General features: G+C 45.9%; 1 protein-coding gene across 2 annotated transcripts; it reads right to left on the bottom strand.

The window, feature by feature from the left end:
- On the bottom strand, positions 1–23,815 carry ZNF488 (zinc finger protein 488). Of its 2 annotated transcripts, none has more exons than XM_064513988.1 (4): positions 23,493–23,815; positions 7,259–7,481; positions 2,842–3,070; positions 1–1,424 (listed from the first exon to the last, which is right to left on the bottom strand). In XM_064513988.1, the coding sequence occupies exons 1-4, from the start codon at positions 23,708–23,710 to the stop codon at positions 250–252; spliced, it is 1,845 nt and encodes a 614-aa protein (XP_064370058.1). In that variant the 5' UTR covers positions 23,711–23,815; the 3' UTR covers positions 1–249. The 2 variants fall into 2 exon arrangements, with proteins under 2 accessions (XP_064370058.1, XP_064370059.1); XM_064513989.1 differs by lacking the exon at positions 23,493–23,815 and adding an exon at positions 21,889–22,137.
- Between the last annotated feature and the right edge of the window lie 1,480 nt (positions 23,816–25,295).

Genomic DNA, 25,295 nt, shown 5'->3' with positions numbered 1-25,295 from the left:
TTCATTTCACTATTTTATTTCCTCAAAAATAGATTGACAGGGACTCGGTTGAGTTTTCAGAACTTACAATCCATTCAGACTCTTGTAAACATTATATATATTTTTGCGAAGCATCTATTATAAATTATTGTAAACAGTGGTTTCCTGTAAGAAATTAATGTAACACAAAAAGAAATGGATACAAATGAATTCTGTTCCCCTTCTTTACCCAGCCTGCCCAGTCTCTTGGTGAGATCTGCCTGCACAGCTCTAATTATGGGAAGTCATGTGCCGAGATAAATGATGGCGTTCTCGGAAGTACTCATGACATATTGGGCATGTTAGCTTCTCCTCCCGTCTCCTCTTGCACTGGGATTCAGTTGAGGAATATTCTTTTTTGTGATGTGACCGCATGTGGAAGACTAAATCGGATGTCATGCGAAAGGACAGGTTGCATTTGGCACACCAGTTCTGGGCAGCTACTCCAAATGATGTGAAGGTGGGGGGAAGGAGAGTCAAGGAAGAGGAGGAGGAAGAGGAGGAGGAGGAAGTGGTGGTTGTGTTTTGTAACTGTCCTCCTGTTTGTTTGGGCCATGGTTCTGAGGTATATGGGAAAACATTGCTCCGAGTGATGCTTGTCTGCAGCATCTGAGAGTTGCACAAATCACTGACAAAGAACTTGGAATTGAGGAGAGTGCTGCAGCACATGATGTCTGTGGTGGCAATGAGGCCCGACAGCTCCCCCAGGCTCTTTGCTGAGTCGTTCATGGGATGAGAAGAATTTACTGCAGCTCTTTCTGCTAGACACTTACTGGGTTTGCTGAAAGCACTCTTCTGTTCTCCTCGGGCACTGGTGGGCCACACAAAGGAGAATGCACTGCCGGAGGAGTTCAGCAACACTTCCTTTGACGCCTGCTCTTTACCAAGTGGGACTGGGCCATCCTCCTGTTCTGATTCCTTGGGTTTCTCATTCCTCAGTTTGTCCTTCATCCTCCTTACCTCAGTGAAAGCACTCTGCTTCTGCTCTAAAGCATCCTTCCTAGCTGACTGCCTCCCTGAACTAAGCTTCCAGAAGGAACCAGCCAATGCATGCTCTCCCCCCGTCTCTTCCTTGCCCCCACAGGTATGTTCTTCACTCAGATTATTGGTTTTCTCCAACAACACCGTTTTCCTGCTCCTATTATTCTCAGCCTCTTCTGATTTTGCTCTCCTCTCTCCTGTGAGACCATGGTTATCATCTTTTCGAGCTGCCATTTTGACCTCTAGATCCCTTGCCAGGCTGTGAAAATTTGTGGTTTGCTCAGCTAAGCTGCCTTTTGCAGTCTTTGGGTCCTGGAAGTTTCTCCATAGCAGGGCACTCTTCTCTGAGACACACAGGAAGCGGACGTGGGAGAGATAGGAATGCTCACATTTAAAGACTCGGTTGCATTCTTGGCATCTCAGCTCTGCAGAAACAGACAACAGATGATCAGTTTTGCAGTCAGAATCATGGATGGATGCAGATCCTGACCACTGTCGTTGACATGGATAAAAACCAGAAGCATCTCTGGTGTCATACAAGATTACATAGGACAAAACTAATGCCAGTGCAGAATCAGGCCCCATGCTGCTATGGAAAATGACTCACCAATATTTGCCTCCATAAGCGACTTGCAAAAATGCTTTCATTTATACTCTTAGGCCATGTTTGTATCAGATAAACTTAGCAGCACACAACAGTCTAGATAAAACCTTATAAACTTTATGGTGGTTCAAAGTCTGAACCTAGATTTCTGCCTACATTTTCCAGGTAAGTCACTAACTTTTAATACAGGCTGAACATCAGACTCTATGTACCCATGTAACCTACAAGGTGTTCTAAAGCTTGACCCAAAGATTTTGGCATGAGCCTCTATTTTCTGCATAGGATACTCTGAAAGTTTAATACTTTTCTACAAATTATCCGACAACAATGCCTGAAGCCCTTACTCATGCTCACTTGGCAAACTGCTGTATACCTCAAGGCACCGATGCCTGTGGCATAGGAAATAATGTTCTAAGTGAGACAATGCCAGTGATGGACAGAAAGAACGGGGAAGGTGCACTGGCATGATACCATCTCCTGCTGGCCTTTGGATGTACTGCATCTCTAATTTATTGGGATGATTGATTAGTGATGAAGAGGATGGACACAACTCAGTGACCAATTTACAGGTAAGCACATTACCTTATAAATTTACCAACCCAAGCTATGTAAGTTGTGTTTAAATCAACCAAAAAGATCATATAAAGAGTTTTGTTCCAGTTTGGCTTGGTCTCTCTGTAATCTAGATTTGTATTCTTTCTACAACAGCCAAATCAATTTCTTTTAGAGCAATAAATTCCTAATAACATCTCAGAATGAAAATCATGCCCTTTTCCTTCCTCCGACTGTGTCCTAGGCTAAATAGGACTGTGCTGTATGAAGTAGTGCTTGAGTTGTTACATATTTTATAGCTCTGCTCAGTTACAAGATTAAAGCTGAGCGTTAGCCTATATCTGATTCCCCAAGGAGCTAAAAAAGGCACATTTCCCACTGATACGTTAGACTTCTAGGAACTGAAGGGAGTCAGGTGCAGGATGTCCCTTACACAGCTTTCAAAATTCCAGCATTAATCCCTAGTGCACTATCCTCTGTTGGGAAATAACAACAAAAATAGCATTGAGAACTGCATATTTGTTCTCGCTCTATGACTCCAGCTCAATCCCTAAGGTAGAAAGTCTTTCATCTTAGCTGACCAGCTAGTGTCAGATCCTGTATTACAGGATCACCACATACTAAAAACATTGTAGACTCATTTCAGTCCTCTGTGACCCCTGCACAGCCAGAAATTTCATACTCACCGTTCTGGGGACTCTGTGCTTTTATCTCATTGAAACCCAGGAGGCTGGAAAGCTCCTCATCATACCAGACGAGGAGCTCCTCATTTTTGTCGATTTTCCTGGTGGAGCGATAATATAGCTGGCTATTTTTTAAGTATGCTTCCAAGTTCTGCTCCTTGCTATTGGCAGCTGCTTGAACAAGTCTCATCCAAGGCAGTCCTGTGGGACTGTGCACAGATGTAACGTCTACCTGTAAGACAAGATGCAAAAAAGGGAAGTTTCAGGTCTTGGGATGCAAAACAAAGAGATTTACTTTGAATTCATGAGCGAAGCCTGTTCTCTGCCTCATTCAGAGCCAGCATGCCAAAGCCATCAGTCTGATCACAGGTGTGATCAATTCGGAAGTTGTGATAGAGAGAAGGCCTCTCCCGTGTGAACACTGAGTGCGCTCACTTACCTTGTGAGGATTCAGTGCTGATCACAGCTAAGCGAATAACTCAGCTGCCGTGCTGGGGCAAGGCGCACGTACAGTGCTGGAGAAAACCGGGGAGTGGATGTGTGGAAGTAACAGGACTGAGAAAGAGAGACGAAGATGAATGGCAGTTCTGGGAATACACTTGAGTGGGAGGGAGAAGGAGACACTGGTGTTCACAGGCAACCTGCTCTGGCCTGGCACCTCTAGAGCCGGTGCACCAGCCCGTCTCCAGCCCTCTCATGGCAAGGATGCTACCCTCTACCTGCTGGGGGTTGTCTCATGAGTCTTTCCAGGTGTGGTTCACAGAGCTATAGATGGCTTGCTCCTCTGTAAGTAGGGATTTCGTTCCCATGGAGAAATGGGATACGAATCAGGAAAGGTGCAAATGCTGTGGTCTGGTGGGTGCGAGATGTGCAGGTCCCTGGAACACTTCTGTGTGAGCCCAGGAATAAGCACACGCTCTGGCCAGAGGCATGTGGAGCGCTTCATACCACTGACAAGAGAGGATATGAATCAGAAGGTGTAAGAGTAATTTTGATTATTTGTTTCAAAACACCAACGAGGCAACATCTGCATATAAAATTGTTTGGCTAGATTACAAAAATATTAATTTTAATAAATACAACTAGGATGCACCTATACAAAGCCTTTCATTCTTCAGAAATAAAATGATGTATTCATATTCCTGCATTTGATAAACAGTTTAAATTCATTTCAAGGCATCCAGAAAGACAATAACTCACCAGAAGAATACTGTTCATTTAATTATTTCTGAGAGTAGTGAGGGCTTGATTTACTTTCAGTATATATGCATTAAGAAATAACAAATAGATTAAGTTTAAAAATGTTACTTAAGTTGCAAAGTCGGGCACCCAAAAGTTAAAAAATTAATATTAAGTCTACTGCTCAAATTAAATATCCCTTTTGTGTATATGTTACAGCATAGTCCTCAGTCACTTACACTCCTTTCTCCACCAGACTTCTGAGTCATTTAGTCGCAGGTTGACCATGCTCTGGAAATAATATAACTATACAACATTTGTTTTGGTCTTCTCCATTCAGCGTGTGGCTCCCATCTAATTTACTTTATTGCATTTGCTCTGAATAGGGAATGATTAATTCCTTTATAGCTTTTTCCTTGCTGTTTACCACAGCAGATCTGTCCTTTGCAGCATTTGAAAGATGGGGAAGATTTTCATAGCTCAGAGGCAGAAACACAGGGCGATCAAGGGCAACATTTACACACACAAAAAGCACCAACTAACTTCTGAAGCACTAAGTCATTGTTTTGAAAGGAAGAAGTTGGGAAATGAAAAATGTCTAATGACAAGCATGATCTAAATTTCACCCCAAGCAATGTATGGCTCTTTGTTTTCCACTAATTGTGGGGCAGCCATTCATTGGTGTTTTGTACCAGAAACAGTATTTTGGCTATTTCTTTTTCTGTTCTTAACTCCCTCTGATTATTACCTACCTTGCAAAAGTATGATCATATTAGTAGCTTGAACACAAGAATGAAACATTAAGATGCCATTAGTTTAAGAGTTAATTAGGATAAAAGAGAAAATAAATTAGCATGTCTTGCAACTGGTTCTCTCTAAATGCCATGGTAATTAACAATGATTGGATTGAGAAATACAAAAGTCTGACAGCGACACAAGCACACCCACCCACACACGCAGTGGTTGTAACTAATAGCTATGACAGAGGCTGTCATTTATTAGTGTCTGTGTTTCAGAAATACCAAGCACCCACCCGGAGCTCTAAGCAAAGTCAAAGGGAACACCACTCCTCTGGGAACCAGGCCTTCAGAGAAAGAGCTGAACATACGTAAAGAGCTATGCGGGGAGGAAAAAAGGACAGAATATAAGACCTGGGTGCAGTAAACTAAAAGCCTCAGCCAGCTTTAGTTTTCACCTGTGTAAAGAGGCACTACAAGTCCTGCAAGTCCATCCTCTACCTCACCGGTCAGTCCTTTAGATGAATCCTTTGTATCCATGTATAAGGGAAAGGCTTCACAGCGCAACGGGCTCAATTACAACTGTGCTTTAAGGAGATCTGGCTTCCTTGATAGAGGCTGGAGGAGAAGGAAGAGCATAAGGCTCCTCCTTGGAACCTGAAGGCCAAAACCTCTGGAAGCTGTAAGGGGCAGAGGAGCTCAGTGGGAGGGACGGCTTTATAAGGGGCTGGCTTGCTTTGCTGGGGGAAATGACTGGCTGGAATGAGCCACATGTGCCCACGGCTGCCAAGGCATTTTCTTTGATCAATGGCACAAATTGACCCAAGGAATTCAAATTAGGGTCTCCAAGTATATGAGAAAAAACATACAGAATAGCCTTTTGGACTAAACATAAAAGTCCAAGATGAGGAAACCCTGGCTGGAAAAAATATTCCCTGAAGTCTTGCTAGACTGTTGCTGAACTAGGATCAACATGAACCCCAGCTGCAGAGACTCCACAGGCCAAATCATTCCTATGTGCACCTTCTTTTTACCATAGCCAGCATATCAAAGTTCATTTCTTGTTTTTCCCCTCAATACCATGACAATATAATGGTATCATGACAGCATCTGTTGTCTACACAGAGAGTTAGGAGCTTAACACCAGTTCCTGAATTCTGGATGGTTTAGCAAACAGGATGTGGGACTGAGGATTACATCTGAAACAGTTATTTGCACAGAATTTCATATATTTACTGCCAAAAGACAGAGATCTGAGCCAACTCAGGCATCCAATTTCATGGCTGCATAACAACTACTTAGCTCAAATGTAGCGAAACACAAAAGCCATCCCTCTCAAGGGCTACCCCAATGCATAAACCCTTTGAGGCTCTTCCTTGAGTCTACAGTCATTCCAAAACTCCCAGGAGAAATATAGAAATATTCCAGAAATATAGCCTCATTCCAGGAGGGATCTTTCTCCAACGGGCTGCCAGTTCACCTGGGTTCTGGTAACATTGTCCAAGCAGGCAAACTTGTACCAGAGACCCAAACGAATACTCAGCCAAGCCGTGAAGCCTCTTCCTCTCTTTCTAAACCTGCTTAAAGCAAAAGTCTCAAACAGGTAACTAACTACGAACGACTGCATCTCCCTTTCCTTATCCTATATTCTCCCTGGGATTTCTCTCCTCCAGGGCACATAAATCTTAGGAGAACCTAGATCTTTCCCAGATCCTTCCATGTTATGCTATGTGTGGGAAAATTGCTTGCCTGCACTCACTCCATCACCATCCTGGGGCTTCTGACCTTCCCTACATGATGATTCCTTTTGCTCTGCAGACCTATCTCTATAGCTTTGTTCACAGCAACTGAAAAGAGCACCTGCACACAGACAGACATATCTGAGGTCACTTTAGCAAGTTCATGTACTAATAGCAATAACTTGTGGTTGCCTGAAGATTGTGTGGACTAGTTGCCAAACTGTTTGATTGCCGATATTTTACACAGTTCATACAACCTGCGCTGAAATCCCTGTTTCTGTAATTTCAATCTTACGGATAACTGAGCAAATTGTATTAAAGCTTGCTCAGATCTGTCTACAAATGCTGCAAATGCACTACCTGCATGAAACAGTGCAATGCCACACTCTTCCCTCTTTGTTCTCCCAGGGCTGTCACACACCATTTTAGGCCTTCTTTGTCCTTTGGTTGTAAGGACGAAGCAGGAGCATGAAGATCCTAAACTGTTTGTTTCTCTTTCCTCCTATTCCTGGTCAGTGCTGAAGCAGATCATCAATCATCAGCACAGAAGTAAGACTTTGCATTCTTCCTGGAAAGGAAAGTTCTCACTGAAGTCACTCCAGTCTTCAGCTCATAAATCAAAAACAAACTGGGCTACTTTTCCCTTTTGAAGGAGCTGTTATTTGTGCTGAACAAAACAAAAATCTACCCCTTGACACTGTTACCTGCTAAGGGAGGACGTAGCCCTTTCTAAAATGACTAACATTAAAAGATGCTTTCCCCTACCTTAAATACATAATGGATGTTCCTTTTGTCAGAACATTTGAGAGCAATAAAAGCTACAGTGTCCAGTAGGGTGTTCTGGAGCATGCATGGTCCAAAAATGACTTCTTTGGGAATGTCTTGTGTGGTATGAACAGTAGCCAATATGTCCGGAAAATGGTGATGCAGAAGTTTGTTGTCACTTGTCCAAAGGAATTTAGGCAATGATGTAAGTTCCATCGTAAACCTGTAAAATAAACAAGAAATCACATTTGGAATACAGATGGAAATGGCAGGAGGTGTCACTACTTAGAATACAGAGACATTCAGGAACTGTAGGTGAATTGTTAGAGCACGCTAAGATGTTGTTGGTTATGGAGTTCACAGCTTTATTAGCATTCAGTTCAGAAAGAGAAAACTGACTTTGCACTAAACCGAAGCTTAGCTTTGTAAACTCTTTTCTGGAGCAGTCAGACACTCAAGAGTTCAGCTGCTTCTGCACTGCTGCTCTTTAGAGCCATAAACAAGAAGCTTTGGGCACAGTAAGCAAAATTTACAATCGACGGAAGTCAGAACACTCTTGTTTAGCATATTCCCAGATATTCTTCTTATTTATTATTGGTAGTTGGTAGGGATGTGAAGGATGGTGGAGAAGCAGAACAAAAATAGAAATGCATTTTGATTTAGCATGGCAACATCAGTCTAGGTTCTTGTTAGGCAGTTACAAAACCAGGAATACCCTGACTCCTGAATCTATTCAGCCTGAACCCACAAAATCTCTGGGGAGTAATAAAAGGTAATTTCATCCCAACTCAATATTTATGTGAGATATTATTTATCTGCTATTGTTAGGAAGATCAATCAGACTGTGACTCATTCCATGGTGACACTTCTTGCATAATGTTGGTAGAGACTGCTGTACTTAAAGGTTGTATTTTCTTGCCCTTTATCTTGCCTTTATCATGTAAAATAATATGACTTTTTCAGAGTAGAGATGATCTCTCCAGTATTGTGGGCCTCAGTCTGGGAACTCTGCATGCAGTGAGGAGGCAGGTTTGAGTTATTTGTTATTCTAAGCTTCTCTAGGTTTTTAATAAAGATATTGCCATCTCCAGCTCCCAGCTGGAGGTCATGGAAAAAACCCTCATTTATGCCATCAAGAGCTGGATCAGGTCCATTAGGCAGAGAAAATTAAAGAGAACATCAACAAGCCCTGAAGAGGCCTTAGCCTAATAAATACTGAGATAGAAGGGCTGAAGATCCAGTCTAATCTTTCTCATTCTCTGCCAACAGAATTGATTTGTTACTCTGTGATTCATGACTTAAATCGAAATGATATAAAGTGCTCAGGAGAGTTGCACTGATTTAACTAAATCAGTTTATAAATCAGTCTAATTAATTCTGTATAACTTCCTCCACTAGGCAAGGTCTAATCCCAACCCTGAAAATACTGAAATACATGGTTACTTATGCAGTAAGTAATAAAACTCTGAAAGATAAAGACCTAAAACAGACAAGCAAGACAAAGCATGGTGGGTAAAAGAAAGGGTATAAAAAGGTCAGAAGGCTTGCTAGAGATTAGCATCTGAGAGGAGGATACAATGGTCATGGCTTTCTGTTAATAATGAATTTCATTGCATGATTACAAATAATCTCCTAAAGTTACTGTTTGTGTGAGAACAAAATGATGACATGTATATGTGTATATATTCATACAATATATAGGATTTACCTAAATATATACAACATATTCACATATATGTGTGTTTCCATTTAAACTATACTGACTTCTAATAAGTGGAAACAGTAGTCATACTCATTTTTAAATAGTACCAAAAATAAAAACTCCAACCCAATAAAAAATAAAGTTGGCATCTGCAGTGTTTCAATGCATCAAAAAAAGGGGGGGGGGGGAATGAATTATAACCTGGGCCAGTTCGTTGTTCTAAAGAAGTTACATACAAGTAATTCCTGATCTCTTCTAACATTACTTTACTTATCCACTTATGACCCTAGAGGCAACTCCTGTCACTGAGATTTCCATTTCTGTGAAATTCATCCTAATTTCTATGTGCAAACTAGCAGAGTGTTGCACCTTGGCTACACGGGTGTCAATCCCAAGGAAAAAGGATCCCAGGGCCCTCGAGGCTGAATCTGCAACGGGAAAGGAGTCTCGAATGCTGGATTTCGGCACGTGCATTTCTCTTAGAAAAGGGGCGGGCGCTCCCTGGTTGCAGTCAGTCTCCTCCTCCAGAAATATTAGCCTAAGCACAGACACTAGGGCCAAAGAAACTACACGCACGTCCAGGCAGCTCCCGCCTCTATTTCAGCAGCTTTCAAAGGGCTGTCAAAAACCCAGCGATCTTTTCTCCCGCAGACCGAAACCGCGAGGCTGCCCCGAAAAAGAACGGGAATTACGGGTAACAGCACCACCTAGTGATTTCTGCCACCACCTACGTCCAAAGACAGATTCACAAAGGGCAAGTCCGGCTTCAGCACGGCTGCCCCGCTCTTCTTGATTCCTGCAAGACGGATTCTGAAACCACCAGCTCCCAGAGCCCAACCCTGCACACACCTCTAACCCGGAGAGCTTTTCTGAGCCTGTTGGTTAAAGCGAGTATAGCAACAGTTCTCAGGTATGTGTGCATTGCTAGCTATGCTGCCTGCTGTCCTTCCCAAAATCATGAATACAGAAGGGCTCCCACACTTTCAAAGGCAAGGGCAGGAAATAATGCCCCCGACATAGGAATCTCTACGTTATTCGCTGTCCCGCAGAAGTGCCCGCAGGGTTATTGCCCCTTCTGTGCAGGGGAAGGGAAGCTACCGCTCCTCATTAGAAGCATTGCTCCATCTCAAAGGCAGCTGGCCTCTTCCCAGGCAGCTAAATCAGTGTACACACACCTTCAGTTCCACTGAATTCTTCCAGATTGATGGAAGAGGGGGAAATGGAACCTAATAATGAATATCTGGTACTTCTGAATAGCACGTATTCTTTGTATCCCATCCCAAGCATCCCTCAAACTCTATATGCCATTATAGCTTGCTTGTTTCTAAGTGATTTGTGAATTAGTTTAAGATCAGTGATGGACAAAAGAAATTCCCCAAAGCTACAGACATAAATGCCAGAGTCTCAAAGTGGCAGGTATGGTTGTGTCCCTCTCTCACGGTGAAGGATCAGCCTTGTGAACAGCTGGAAAAAGATGTACTGTGTGTACACAGCAAATGGGCCTGTTACAGTAAGCCTTGCGTCAGAAACTTTCAACATGGGACGATCCAACCATTGGCAGGTCAAATAATTTGTCCCATGCCTCACCTAGTGTAACATCTCAGCATAATACAGTGTCCTGAGACAACCTGACAGCAGGATGAGTCCCTGGTGCTGTTCACTTGCTGCATCACCACAGCTTCTGAGCACCTGCCTGGCATTAATCACTAATAATAATTATTAATTGCTAATGATCGTATGTGAGTGATGCATTCCCTGTCCCCCTCTGCTCAGGCAGGATAATCGTGCTTGCCTCCACAGCTGCTGGTTTTTTGATAGAGTCTGGTCAGGGTGCTGCTGGGGAGGGAGCGCAGGTTAAAGTTAGTGTGCTTTTTCTGTAACAGACAAGGGAGGCTGAAGATGTGCTGCTGGTAGCTGCAGAGTGATGATAATCTGCAGCATCTTTAATACCTGGAAAAGGGTGAATCTTTTCTCCACAGTGTCAAAATAGCACATGAGAAAGCTCTTCCCCTGCACAGGCAAGCTTCACACTTGTGTTAGAGAGTCAGAGTTCATGAGCGGAGGGGTAACAGCAGGCCAGCATGGCTGTGCTGCTTCCAAAATGGAGCTGCCAGGGCTGCAAAGGGCTGCACTGCATCCTGCGGGCTCTCTGACTTGGGCCAGCATTAGCCCAGAGGTCTCTTGCAAAATGTAGGTTCACCCACAGAACTGTCCTGCTTCCCGCACAGACGAAGGTAGAGGGTTTCCTGACGCTTAAGAGGGGAACTCCCAGCCACAGTCTTTATCCTGGAGATCTGAAATACTGACCTCCTTGAAAATAAGGATTGAGTCGTGAAAAACTGTTTGAGAGGAGAGAGAGAAACTGAACTGATTTACCTTCTGAATCCTCTGGTGGAGAAAAGCAAACTCAGCAGAGGAACTGAAGGGAGATAAAAGGATCAAGCACAACAGGAATAAGAGAGCAAGAGGAGATAACTAGCTATGCAAGTATCTGTTACTTTTTAAATGGTTGTTCCTATTAAAGAAACTTACCAGTTGGCATGGCACTTTTTTTTATAAGTTTAATAACACAGATTTTACCTTTGTCCTATGTACCTGGAGCCAGGTTTCAGATTTTGGTGACACCTTCAAAGAAAAGTTCCTTTTTTAAAAGCAGACTTAAAAATGAGAAGCAAAGCCCCAAATGGTCCAGTTCAAACATGATAATGCAATTCTGAAGATTTCCCACAAGCTTTTGCTTTTGCTACTTGAACAGCTATTAATGTAACGGAGGTCAGCAGGGTTGAGAGAGCAGGATCAGTGAAAGGACTTGCCGTGGGTGGCAATGGTAGTGTCAGAAGACACATGAAGATGCCATTTCAGCAAGGCTCAGGGAAGCTTAGTGTCATCTCAAGCTTAAATCTGCCCTGTGCTCTTCCCCTAGTAAGTCCAATGAAATACTCATGTCAGTGACACTTTGTAAAGTAACTCTTAAGAGCGGATGGGCAGGAGATTGCCCAGGACCTGATCAGCTCTGTTCTTTTCCGTTCTCCCACCACTCACTGCAAGTCCAGAGACAGCCAAGGAGCTGCTGTGTGCAAGGTCAGGTCTGACTGCTGTCCAAAGGACATCTGCGAGATTCCCCAGGGCGGGTGGGCAGCTCTGTGGCTACACTGAGGCAGACTGCAGTGCAGGAGAGTTACTCTGTAAGAGTCAGTGCAACCTGATAGCACCAACACTGTCAACGCATGGCACCATGTGCAGCACTTACAACAGAGAAATGAGCTTGATGCTACAACAAAGAACAAAGTAAGATCACTTATAAGTGGGCCAGAATAGAAACCTGAAATACACATACCTCTGAATTGTGGTAGAAGTTTGATTTGAATCTAGACTGACCTCTACATGTTTTTCCTTTCATTACAATCCAAAGCCAAAACTTCAGCCATAGCCAAGAATGCCTGATTTTTGCAAAACTCTTCTTACTTTTCAGAGACCTCAGACTTGAATCTAAATGGAAATTCTATAATAACCCCTGAACCTAGTACTTGAGCTCATTTAAATGTAAATCAAGTCCCAACTGAAATCTCTCATCTTTGCCAACAGTCCTCACAGTCTAAGGAAAGTTTTAATTATTAAGAATCTATGGAGTAGATAATAATTAATGGAGTCATAATGGAAAATGGAGAAGACATACTAGAATGCATGGCATTTTTCTTTGACAGAATGAACTGGGTGAATTGCTCACATTCTTCATAGTGAGCAAAGGACAGCAAAAATGATCATAACAATGAATGCTCCAAGGCTATGCCAAAATGATTTTTTTTTCCCTAGATTTCCAAGAACCCCTGAGGTTAGTATCAGAACTTCATCTCCCTTAGCTCAACTTCCCATCAGACCTACCGCTCTTACAGTACATTCAGTTACTCCTGTCTCTATCTCCCTGGCATACCTACACCTGCAAACACCTACAAAAGCATAGAATTACATGGTTCCCACTCGCTCTTTCCGCCCTTATTTTCCCAAGCTGAACCCACCACTTCTGTTCTTGTTCTTAGCATGACCTTCAAACAATCTCTGCATCTCTTAACCAGTTAGGTATCCTTCTCTCACCTCGCTCTGGTACTAGAGCATCCACAATTGCCATCCACTCTTTCAGTGACCTAGATATCCCCATAGGTATTTTCCAGTGCCACCAGGTCAAGCACTTCAAGTTTTCCAAGTAATGCAATTTCTTTTGTAGAGTTCTAATTTTCATGGGTGATATCAAAACAATGATTTTTCCAAAGGAAATACAAGATACAGTTGCTTATGTTACTTGTTTTCTTTCAACAAGGAAAAAAACAGAACTGGAAAGGTAGTTCTGTATTTCTGCGTGGAGGGGTCTTCTGCTCACAGTGATGTTGCTAGCAGCTTCCTTTGATTTCAGCAACAGCACAGGCTTCATACAGAACTTTTAAAATGAGTCTGAACACAAGAAACTGCCTGAAGAGATGAGATTTCCACCATATATGGAGGGTATTAACCTGTCTGGTGGCAGTGTGAAGAGAATTCTGCACAATGTCTCAGAGCTGCTGTGCAGGACATTGGAGTGGGAGAGAGAGAGAGAGCAAGGCAACTACCTCTCTTTTTGCTTTTACTGTGCTAAAAAAGAGGACTTGATGCAATTTCATTTAACATATAGGTACAGATACACTACATCAGAATTACACCTGTCTTATGTTAGTGATTTCCACATTTTGTCTACCTGATTAAGGAGGAATAATTCTCCTGTACTCCCATTTCTTACAGATTCTTTAGCTGTCTTGTACATCTGACTAACTCACTCCTCTTCTACTGTATAGCTAAATTTACAGAACTCTGTCACATGCTTCTTTGTGAAGGTCATATCTTCAGCTCTGTATCATGTAGGCAATGATATGCTTGCCTCAAACCGCCAATGCTGGGAATGCCATTGCCTCCTGGAGACACAGGCCCCTATGCAACATAATCCTGCCGTTCTCTCTCGCGTTCTGCATAAGCAGTTCCTATCCCTTTGGGCTCACCCACACATGTCTCTGAAAGGGTGAAATAAAATTAATATTTATAGTGTATTAGTAGTACATTAGATTCAGATCACCTGTTAGACGATGGGTATTCTCCATATTCTATCTGTCACAGATGTGAATTCTTCATATGGATGGGTTTAGGGATTTGCTGTTTTATGGCCTCTTCATCCCTCAGAGAGTATCTGATACACATATACCATGTCCCTGAGTGATGGATTTTGCATCTTGATTTCTGAGATGTGTGACAGATCTGACAAACAGCAAGTACCTATAGGCAGGCAACTCCCTATGGATTATGCAACTGGGGATGTTTCATCAACAAGCATATGAAATAGATGGTGCTCACCACCATTGCTCCCAGCTGCTTGCTCCCAGAAGCAGCACACCAATTGCTAGTGAAAAGGGTTCAACCTGATGACTTTGGAATAGTCTATGCCAAGTCTCTTACAATGTGAACTACGATACTTGAGGCTGGTTTTGCTAATCTTAATCTAGAGGATTTAGTCCCCCCACCCCAGCACCTGCTACATTTCAGTATAATGTAGCACGTAATTCTAGCAGTCTCCTTTGAGGATATAGCTCCAATACTTTGGTTTACCCATCTCCACGTGTAGCTCTTCAGGAGACCTCTATGAATACATGCAGTTAATAGAGCAGCCTGATTAAAACACAATCCGCTTTCAGATCTTCCTTACTAAGACCCTTTCTGGGTGGTTTCCTATGTTTCTCCATGAAGACTAGTAGCCCCACTGGAATTAATGTGCCTTTCAGCAGTGTAAGATACTACTTAGCTATTTTCCACTTTCCACTTTCTTACAAGCTTTTCAGAAAGAACAACATGCATTAGTTGGCACTTTTGATCACATACTATTACAAGTGGCTTTGCAAGCATGAACAGATAATGCAAACAAGGTTAAAAACAGTTGCCCCTTCTTCCACCAGGATTACAGGAGGTGGGAATGGTTGATGCCCGGTACCCTCCCCATCCTTCTGCTTGGGTTCCATCAAAACCTTGAATTTCAGGCTCTCTGCCTCCTCTGGATTACAACAGGATCCCCCGAAACAGGCTAGGAAAGTTGTGGTTCCTATTAGTCTTCATCTCTAGTTGTATAAAACCTGCTCCCTGTTCTTCACCCACTTTCTAGCTCCAACTGCTGCCCCAGGTGACCCAGCCTGGCCAGTGGCTGGAAAACATGCAAATCTGTTTGGTTCAGAAATTCCAAACATCCCCAATGCTGGGGCAGTTCTGTCTGTACCTATCCCATCCTACAGTCCAACAGTCTACCGTTTATATTAGGAAATAGCTCAATTGCTAAAATGCTCTTCCAAGCTGGAACCCTGCAGATATGCTACTCCTCTCTCTCTCCCCTTTTCCTAGTTCTTGCATTTCATCCCATTTTCACTAGCTTGGGTTAAAACTTGTGCCTTCCTGAAATTTTTTTAGGCAGCTTCCTCAGATTTGAGAAAAAACATTTCTAGAGGGTGGGAGGGAGGTGAGAAAAAGGCATTGGAACAATCTTGAGTTAATTTTCAGATCCCTGATTTTATACCATATGGCCTTCAGATGTCACTGCAAGCTCTCCTAAGAAAGGTCTGGAAATGCCCAATGTAGAAAGACCAATTTGAGCAAGGACTCCCACGTCTTCTATTTTCCTAGGATTTGGACCAGTTCTCCTTGTCACATTGACAATGCTGAACTGTAGCACTGCTGTTCACTTCTTGGTGGTGATAAAAGGGCTTGTACCTTGCTTAATATTATGATTGACTTTGACAGTGGGAAGGTAACAACTGAACCACCTTTGCAAAAGGGGAAACTTTTCAGCTGGAACTTAATACTAGTGCTAGTTCTAATGCTAATGCTTAGTGCTAACTCAGCACATTAAACTTGTAAATGGAAGGGAATAATAAAAATTGTTTCTCTTAATTTGATTAAAAAAAACTTCCAACAGCTTCTTCAATTTCACCTTCACGTTCCATTTTAATCGTGGCTTAATTTGCATATAGTGATACTCCTTTCAAAGCAAATATCCTACTTTGAAAAAAAACAAAAGTTATTCATAAAAACTGTTGAATGTTTGATCCTGAGCAGCATCATCCCAGTCTCCCATGATCATGTATGACCATTCATACATCTGCTCTGGCCTTTCTCCAGATCAAGGATTAACTTAAACTGTATAGCCCTGCATTTGCCAATGTCAACAGAACTGAAAAAACACTTTAAACACAGGAACCATAATTTCTTTCACCTTTTAACTTATTCCTCTGTACTCAAATGTGTGACAGTGTTTACCCTGAAGCACATAACCTGTGACTTCGTGCCAATGCACTCCTGTGGCCACAGCCAAAACTCCCTTTGACTTCAATAGGAGGTCTGTCGGACTGAAGAGTCCAGGATCAGACATGCGGTGTCATACACGATAAACTACAGCTAGCAAAGGAACTGAGCTGATGCAGACAGAGTGCTTCTGTCTGCAGCGTTTATCATTCTCTGTTGTTACAAGGAACCAAAGATTCTTATGCATAAAGAAAATTCCAAGGGAATTAGAGGTGAAAAAGTGAGAAGATCCACTTTTTAACTTTTACACTTTTCTTTCCCTTTGTGCAAAGATTTTTTTCTCTTTTTATTCAAGTTATGCACTGAAAAGGAAAAGAATCCAAGCTAAAGTGGAAAGAAAGGCAAGAAGTTAATAGAAAGGGATTGAGAAGTCTTGTTTTAAGATATAAGTAATTCTCAAACCTGAAAAATAAATCCTGAAACAAACTGCAGTCTGTTTTCTAAATCCATTAAATTACAAGCTTAGTGGGTCCTTTTAAAGCATGGAAGGTCTAAACAAGCCATTTCCTTTAGCTCATTGCTACTGCAAGATAAAGTTTCAGTTCAAACACAGGTTTGTGAGCTGTTCCTTTTAAGCTTGAAGTAGTTCCTCCACACCTTATACCCTTGAAAAGTCTATGTACATGAAGAAAATTGTACAAGTGTATGTGGAGAACACAGGGAAATACAGCCACGTGCTGCCATTCCCAGGCAGTTTGAGCTGAACAAAGTTAGCTGAAGGTTTGCCCATCTCAGACAGTCAAGTCATCATATCCCAAGCAGAGTATGAAAAAGTCTAGTATTATCTTGGAAGGGAAAGAATTGCTGCTGATTTTAAGAAAGAAAACTATGTGTCATTTATTTCTTCATCTCAAGTTGAGCCCCCAGTTCACCTTTGAGAAATAGCCCACAGGCCATACTCCTCCCCTCCGAGTATGGTGGCAAACTTGGATCCAAGGGAAGAAAGGGGTCAGCAGATCCAGAGAAAGTCCAGTAGTGCCAATGTACCATTTCAAATAAATTGGGAATGAACTTGCCTGATGCATGAAAATATTTTTTCCCTAGCATTTCAGCTGTCCCTAGTTTCCCTCCTCCATACCTTCCTTGGCAGCAACTGCACAACTCTGGCTTGGCAAGACCCTCAAAAGAGTAGCTAGAAACATGGAAAAATCACTGTCTAGCATCCCCTGAAAAGAACATGCGAGGAGTGAAGAGCCTCATGTCTACTTTGAGCTTCTAGAAACTGGCCCCTTCTGGAGTGCAAGCCCAGTCTGAAGGTTTTACTGTGAATCAGACATCCCCAAGCTTCTGGGGTGCTTTTGTACCATCATGGTATCTTCAGAGAGCAGTTCTCCAAAGCTTACAATTTAAAGGCTTTGCAGTCTTCAGACTGTCCTCCATCACCTGAAATCCACAGTGCATGCGATGCAAGCTGACAGCTTTTGATGAACCATCATTATATCTTGGCTGGATACCCAGCCTAGTGAATCATGAAGCTGCCAAATCTTTTTATTATGAACAGACTCTCAAACTTCAGTGGCAATAATGAAGAAGACAGACCTAAAATCCCTTCTCGGAAATGAGTAAATACCTCAAGCACCACATCTGCCTTAAGCAAGTCTTGTGAAATACAGGAGCCATTTGGAGGTGCGGATTAAAAGGAAAGCTTCTGTGAAGTTCTTTCTTCTTTCTCTGAGCACAGGGACAGCTGAAGTGAGACCTCTCCTGAAGCATGGCAGCTGTCCCACAGACATGCAGACCTCTGAAGTAGAGGCAGATTGCATCTGTGCTCCCAAAACCATCACAAGTATGGAATTTCCGTTCTTTATCTGAAGCCCAGGAATGAAATGCCTGAGATTTAGCATCAGACTTACCTTGATGAGGAACTAACTGAGATTTGAACAAGTGCCGGGAAAGTAATATACCCTATCCGCACTGACTTTCAAATGGGAGCTCAGTGTCTAACTTCCCTCAGCTGTTTGGAAAATTACACAACGAACCCCCATATCTACTGCCAGTATCTTCCATGACAGGTAATGGGGTAGGCAGGAGTGGGATGGAGTATCTCACATAACAGGAAAACTCATATGGATTTGCTGTGATGTGTGATGCAACAGCATCTGCATAGCTCCACATGGAGCCCTCCTTGACATAGCAGACCTTGCAGTAAACCAGAGATTATAAATTGGGTTGAACATGAGCTGACCCTGCACAGAATCGTTCCTGTCCCCTTCCCACACCTCTCAGTGCTCTGGATACACGAAATGCAGTGCAGGCACTAGCAGTGCCCTCGATATTTCAAGCTGGACAGTGAGCAATGGTAAATAATACGCTGTCCTGATTAGAAAGGATAAAATCCATTTACCCTTGGCCACCCCACTCAGAGAGACTAGGTCTAGGAATTTGAGTCCATGCTGCATAAAATGTCACTACTCCTTTCCAGTTGGGTTGGCCCTAGATGCAGAATTTATTACTTTTGTCTGGCACTGCATCTGATCAAACGTACAAGTTAGTACCATCCATCAGGGTCCAATTCATTCCAAAGTCAGATAATTCACCTGTGAATAAGGGAAGAGTTGGCTCTAGCTCTATACTCTGCAGGTTTTTGCGGGGCACTACTGAAGGGCTGCCTCTCCACTGGCCACTGCTCTTCTGTCTAATGGAAGCACTACCTTTATCCAACACTTCTGCTCTTGCAGTTTCAAGGCCTAAGACCTAAAAATAGGGCTCCTGTGGAATATAGGGAGTATGCTGTAACTCTCTAGCCAGGTCTGAGGTTTTTCTTATATTAACAGACTGTGAATGTTACAAATTAACACAATTTCAGCTGCACAGTACATGCATCACACGGTATTTCATAGTCCAGAGCTGAACTGCACTAGCGGGTGTCTTGGTGACTTGGTCTAGTTTCTGCTCCCACTGTTTTGGCATTGATCACTCTTCAGAAATACACTCAAATTTTGAATTTTACGGCAAACAACCAGAAGAGGAGAGAAAACAGATGTAAAAATTCCTTTACTTTTCTCACACACAGTAAGAGCATACACCGAACATACATATTTTAAAGCAGCAAAGTTTTTTGGAGGCAAAAGAAGTATGCAAACTTATTGTCTGTCAACAGACTGCAGGAAAGTTTCTTGTCACACGTATGTGTGTATCCATTTACAGCAAAATCTTTATTTGATTCGTGTAATTAAAAGAGACACAGGCCCCCGGCCACGGTAGTTTGGAGGTTTTTTCCAGTACGCACACACGGCAGCGCAGCAGTGCTGAGGTACCCGTCAGGCACAGCTGCTGAGCCCGCCAGGCCCACTTGCTCTCGCGCTACCATAGGCACCACGCTAAGATCATCAACGTGCCGTCACACAGCTGACCGCTCCGTCCCCAATCCATCCGCATGATCCGCAGAATCTCCTCCTGCAGCTGGGTCCCCCCATCTCCCTCGCCGGTCACCGCGCGGGACGGGAGCTGGCGGCAGCCAGGCGAAGCGCCTCTGGGCCGGGTGAGCATCCCACCGCCCGCCTGCCGCCCTCCGCCCCAGCGCTGCTCCGCTGCCTGCTAGAAAAACATGCCTCTCCTCTCTCTTTTCATCTTCAAACTACCAAAGGCACAAAATCGGCAGGGAAAGGATTGGTAAGGCCAGCATTTCCCGTGCTAACACGTTTGTTCTCACACAGACTTGTGCATTCCTTCGTTCACGTAAGCAGCCGGGCAGACAAAGTCACCATTCCCTACGACTCGCCACAGCAAAGCGAGAAACAACCAGCCACCCAGCAGCCAGCCCGTGGTCCAAACACAGTTAGGCAGAAACAAAATTCCTAACTAGCGAAAACAGTCACAAATCATTTTTCCTCTCTATTTGTCTAACTCAAACTGATCTCTCCTTTTCGGAAATTAAAAGAAAATATTTTATCTGATTGATTTTCAAGATATAGAAGGTAAGTTTGCATTTAACAGTCCTGCTATTTATTTTTGGTAGCTCTTGATTCAAAAAAAAAGTGACAGCTGTTCAAACATTTCTTTCAGACAGATGTGTGTATATTTGCATGTATGCACATATATATATATATACACATGTATATATATATACACACACATACATTCCTAACTATGCATATGGTTATACATACAGCTATGTAAGCTTTTGCACTCCTGTAAGTTTATCGTGTGTATTTGAAGAGGGATATTTTAAAATTGACAGCACTCACTTGCACATGGCTAATACTGGAGATTTCTTCAAAAGTATTAAGTAACATTAACTTACATGAATGTTCTTTACATTAATGCTAAACATTAAATAATGTCAACTAACAGCAAGTAACTGAGTTGAATAACACTGTGTAATGTGAAAGTGTGGTGAACAACATAAACTGCTGATTTTACACTACAATGAAGCAAAGAAATCTTCCAACAGAAAGTGTGTTTTGTAAACTAAAATAGATCTGACACCAAATAATTTGTTTTCCAATAAAATTGTTTGTTCTCTGACCTGGTACTTACTAATAGGATAGGCAAGTAACATACTACTGTGCTGTAGGAAAATTACATTAACTGGTTCACAGCATTACAGATCTGAAAATACACACATATAACATCCTAAGCAAGCCACATTCTTTATATGGAATTTGTTTTTGTATTTTTCATCTGGTCAAATTGCATTCAGATAAAAGAAGCTAAAGTAATATTTTGACTTTATATTAATATTTTTATATATGGCAATAAAGCTAATTCTTCTTTTCTGTAAGATGATATTTCTATATAGGAGTTCTACAAAGCAGCTCTGCTTTGCTTTGAAATACTGGAAGATGCTTAAATCCCAGAAAAAAAATAGCTTTCTCAAAGAGCTGCTTATGCTTTGCCATAGTTTTACACATTGAAGAATGAAAAAAATAAATATTGATTTTCATCTCCCTGCCTTCCCACTGCCTAAATAAATCCCCCTCCCTACTACCAACTATATTTAAAAACGGTAACGAGTGGTCAAGTACCACATTTAGCATTTTTTAACAGCTGAAAATAAGGGATAGCTCCTGAGCCACAATTAATTTTTAAATACTGAATTTAATGTTTGACTGCAAAGGTTTTTATTTAAGAACAACTATATTAAAATATGGAGCTATTTAAAAATCACGCCTTCCACCAAGATTACTGTCAGGTCTTTCAACTAGTGCCTCTGCGATTGCAGAATAAAGGCATTAAAACGCTTCAAACGTTCGCACTGAACTTCATTCCTACGGAAACCTTTTCCTGGAGGGATCTGCAAATGTAATGACCAATGTGACATTATTAAATGACAGCCAGCGCAGCTCCTAACTTGACCAGCAAAAATTCCTGCTAAGGAGAACGGGTACAACCGCAGTAAATATCAGCGAACACCGAAGAGCAGTGCGAGGCGTTTCCGCGGAAGTTCACCGGTGCCCAAAGGCAGCCGCATCCCGAACAGCGGCCGGGGATGGCCCGCGGAAGCCCGCGCGGCCGCGGCCGCCGGGGAGGCAGCTGCCGCCGCGGAGCCCCGCGCCCGCCCCGCTGCACGGGCACCCCGGGGGCCGCCGGCCCCGCGCCCCGCCGCCGCCGCCGCCCCGCTCACCTGCGCCGCCGCCCCGCTCCGGCTCCGCGCTGCCCCGCGCCGCCGCCGTCCCCCGCGGGGCGCCTGGCGCGGCCCCGTCGCGCTGCGCAGCCCCTTCCCCGCGCGGCCGCTACGCCCCGCCGGCCCCCAGCACAGCGGCGGGGCCGCCCGCCCCCGGAGACGCCTCGGCTCGGCTCCGCTCGGCTCTGCGCCCTCCGCCCCGCGACGGCTCCCGCCCAGAGCGGAGCCCCGGGACCGCCTCCGCGGCGCCGCCCCGGCCCCCCCGGCCCCCCCCCCGGGGCCGCCCTGCCGCCGGCGGAGCCCGGGAGCCGCCGCCAGCTGCGGCTGCTCGGGCTGCAGCGAGGGGGTGCTCAGGCGGGGCGCGGGACTCCCTCTTTCAGTGCACTTCAAAAAGGGGAGTTCCTCTTAAAGTAAAAAAAAGAAACAAAAAAACCGCACACATGCACACACTCACGCACGCACCCCTCCTCCAAGCCCCTCTTCCCCGCCGGCCTCCGCAGCCTCTGCCAGAACACTTTTGATTTATGCGGCTACTCTGGGAGCTGCGGACACTGATAAAACGGCTTAAAATGAAAATTAGTGCCTCGCAAAAAATACTCGCAGGATACAAATTACGACTCTGTGTGAGACAGCAAGCGATTTGCGCCACAGCTGGTATGCAAAATACAACCATCAAACGTCTTGTCATGATCAAATATTCCCCAAATCCGGACTAGCAACATTGCTTTTGAAAGATGTCGTTCCGTATAAATGCCTTTAACGCCTGGTAGAAAATTCTTATGAACATGTTGACAAATGAAATAGCCCGGGTTATTTGATTAGTGTCCATGTAATCTGAATATTGGCTTGTATTGGAAAAAGAAACGTCAACCCTTTAATGTTTTTGAAAGCATAGATTTTCGCTACAATTAAAGAGTAATCTTATACCAATAAAGAGAGTGAATCATACGCCGCGTGCACGGTATTAAAGGGATTAAAGAGAGGGTAAAGGCAAGAGTTTGCGTTTTCTGTAAAAATTCAGAGCAGGCAGAATAAACAACGCTAAACAGATAACGGCAATTTGGGGGCTGCCCCAAGCGCCGCGCGCGATCTGCTCGCCCCGCCAGCGGCGGGTCTCCGGGCCCCCGGCATCTCCCACCGCGTCTCGGGGAACAGGCCCGGACTCGCGGTGCGGGGTCGCCGAAGCGAGATGAACAGTTCCCGCGGCGCTGCGCACCGCGCCCGTTCGCATTTCCGCACCCACGCGGAGGTACGAGCCGTGCGGAGGGGACAACGGGGCGTTTCCACCCGCCCCGCGGGGCCGGAGCAGCCGCCGCTCCGCGTCTCCCGCAGCGGGGACCCGGGCCGGGCCGGCCCGCGGGGGGCTGCGCTGTGCCCGGGCGGGGAGCGCGGCGCCCCGGCTCTGCAGGGCCGCGGCTGCCTCCGCCCCGCCGGGCCCGGCCCGGCCCCAACGCCGGTCCCGGCCCGGGCGCGCCCCCTCTCCCCGCTCCGGTGGCTCAGACAAAGCACTACGCCGCTCCCCCCAAAAACGCCGCCCGTTTCGGACCCGGCAGGCTCGCCCCGGGCATGCGGCAGCCCCGGGCGGGCTTCGCGCGGGTACGTACCAGACCCCGGCAACCCCGCTCCGCTGCAGATCCCGGCCGGGAAGCGGCGACGCGCAGCACCCGCAGCCCCGCGGCGGTGCCGGCGGCCCCGAGGTGCCCGGCGCCCGGCGGCTCGCACCGACCGCGGCGGTCACTGGTGAGCGCTCACCGCGCTGCTCTCCTCGCCTTCGCCTGCGCCGGGAAGCCCTCAAACATGCGCCTCTGCCGCGACCGCGCATCCCCGAGCCCCCGGGGAAGGCCGGGCAGCCAGCCCGGTCTCTTCGCAGAGGCAGAGGAGCAACGAAACTGATGATTTACTAGTGACCGGAGCAGAAGAGCAATGCACGTTATCAGAAAACAGCACTCCCTGACCATGTTTTTCTTTTTAATATCTATTTTATTCTACTGCGGAGAGTCTGGCATGTTATTTTACATAGCAACCGGATATCCATCCCGCACGGAGGGAATGGGAAGCTCTTAGCCTCTATAACTCCTTCCCAAAGGCCGCGGCCCCGGTGGGCCGGTGTCGGGGGCGGGCGGGCTGCTCCCGGCGCGGGACGAGGCTTCTGGCCGGCGGCGAGGTGCGCGGCCGGCCGCTGCGCCGGGGAACGTGCGCGCTGCGGACACTAGTGGGCACCCGCGAGGCCGAAGCCCGGCGGGGCGGGGGGGGGGGGGGGGGGGGGTCCTGCTGCCCAGCAGCCGCTTGCTCATTTTTTGTGAATGTCAACACAGAGGATGTGGGTTTCTTGTATTTCTCCATGATCTAAGTAATCGCTGGGGCCAGCGCACAAAAGCCTTTAAAGTGGTTGCTAGCTCAAGCAGCGCATTCAACTTTTAGTCGTGCATGGTTTAAACTGGGCAAGCGGCTGAAAACCAGCGGACCCTCTAATCTTCTCTTGATAAAACCCCCGCTGCCGCGGCGCCTCGATGTGCCCGAGCCGGGTCCGGGGCAGAAACGGGCGGCGGAGCCCGACCCGCTTTCCCTGCGGGGCAAACGTGACTCGCAGCGTGCGAGCGCCTCCGCCGCGCAGAGCACGCGGGGGCCGCCGGGGGCGCTGGGGCCGGGCTCCGAGCGGCGGCGCGCCGCCTCCACGCGTGTCCGCGGCGGGCGTGGGCAGAGGGAAAGGGTCCGCGGGGAGCCGGGGGGGGGGGCAGCCCGCCCCTTCGGAGCCGGCCAGGCCGCGACAGAGCTGCCTTGTGCTGCGGGGAAACACCCACCCGCGACACACACCCACCCGGGACACACACACACAGCCCTTCCCTGCTGGTGGCACCCGAGGGGCCCCTGGCTTTCAGATCAAGCCCCCCCACCCCCGGCTCCCGGGGAGGCTTTTGGGGGCTGCCGCCGGGGCAGCGCGCCAGGCAGCCCCACGGGAGACGGCGCTGGATCCGTTCCCTCGACCTTGAGTCACGTCCACGAGCCTCCCCCCAAGAAACGGAGAGCGATGTCTAGTCCCAACTCTGTCATGCAAAGTGACTCCGCTCGCATCCCCCCCCGTGGCTCTTTTCACTAATTAGGAGCCGCAACGGGTGTGGGGGAGGGCGAAGGGCTGGGAGCTAGTAATTATTCAAACTTTGGAGGCAGCATCCAGATGATCCGCGGGGGCGGCTCCGCTCGTCGGGGCAGCGCTCCGTAACCTGGGTGCATCGGGCGGGGGGTCCTGCAACGCCCCCGCCGAGAGACGCCGTCTCACCGCTACGCGCTGCCGGCAGGGCGTGTGCGGCCACCAAAACCCCAAGTTTTCACCGCGAAAACAAAACTATTTAATGTGGCACGAGGGAGCCGCGAAAATGTGTGCTTAACACCCCCCCCCCCCGCCCCTC

This window comes from Dromaius novaehollandiae, chromosome 6 (genome assembly GCF_036370855.1).
Source record: "Dromaius novaehollandiae isolate bDroNov1 chromosome 6, bDroNov1.hap1, whole genome shotgun sequence".
Lineage (NCBI taxonomy): Eukaryota > Metazoa > Chordata > Aves > Casuariiformes > Dromaiidae > Dromaius > Dromaius novaehollandiae.
The sequence above is the reverse complement of the archived record's forward strand: the minus strand, read 5'-3'. Positions and strand labels throughout refer to the sequence as shown.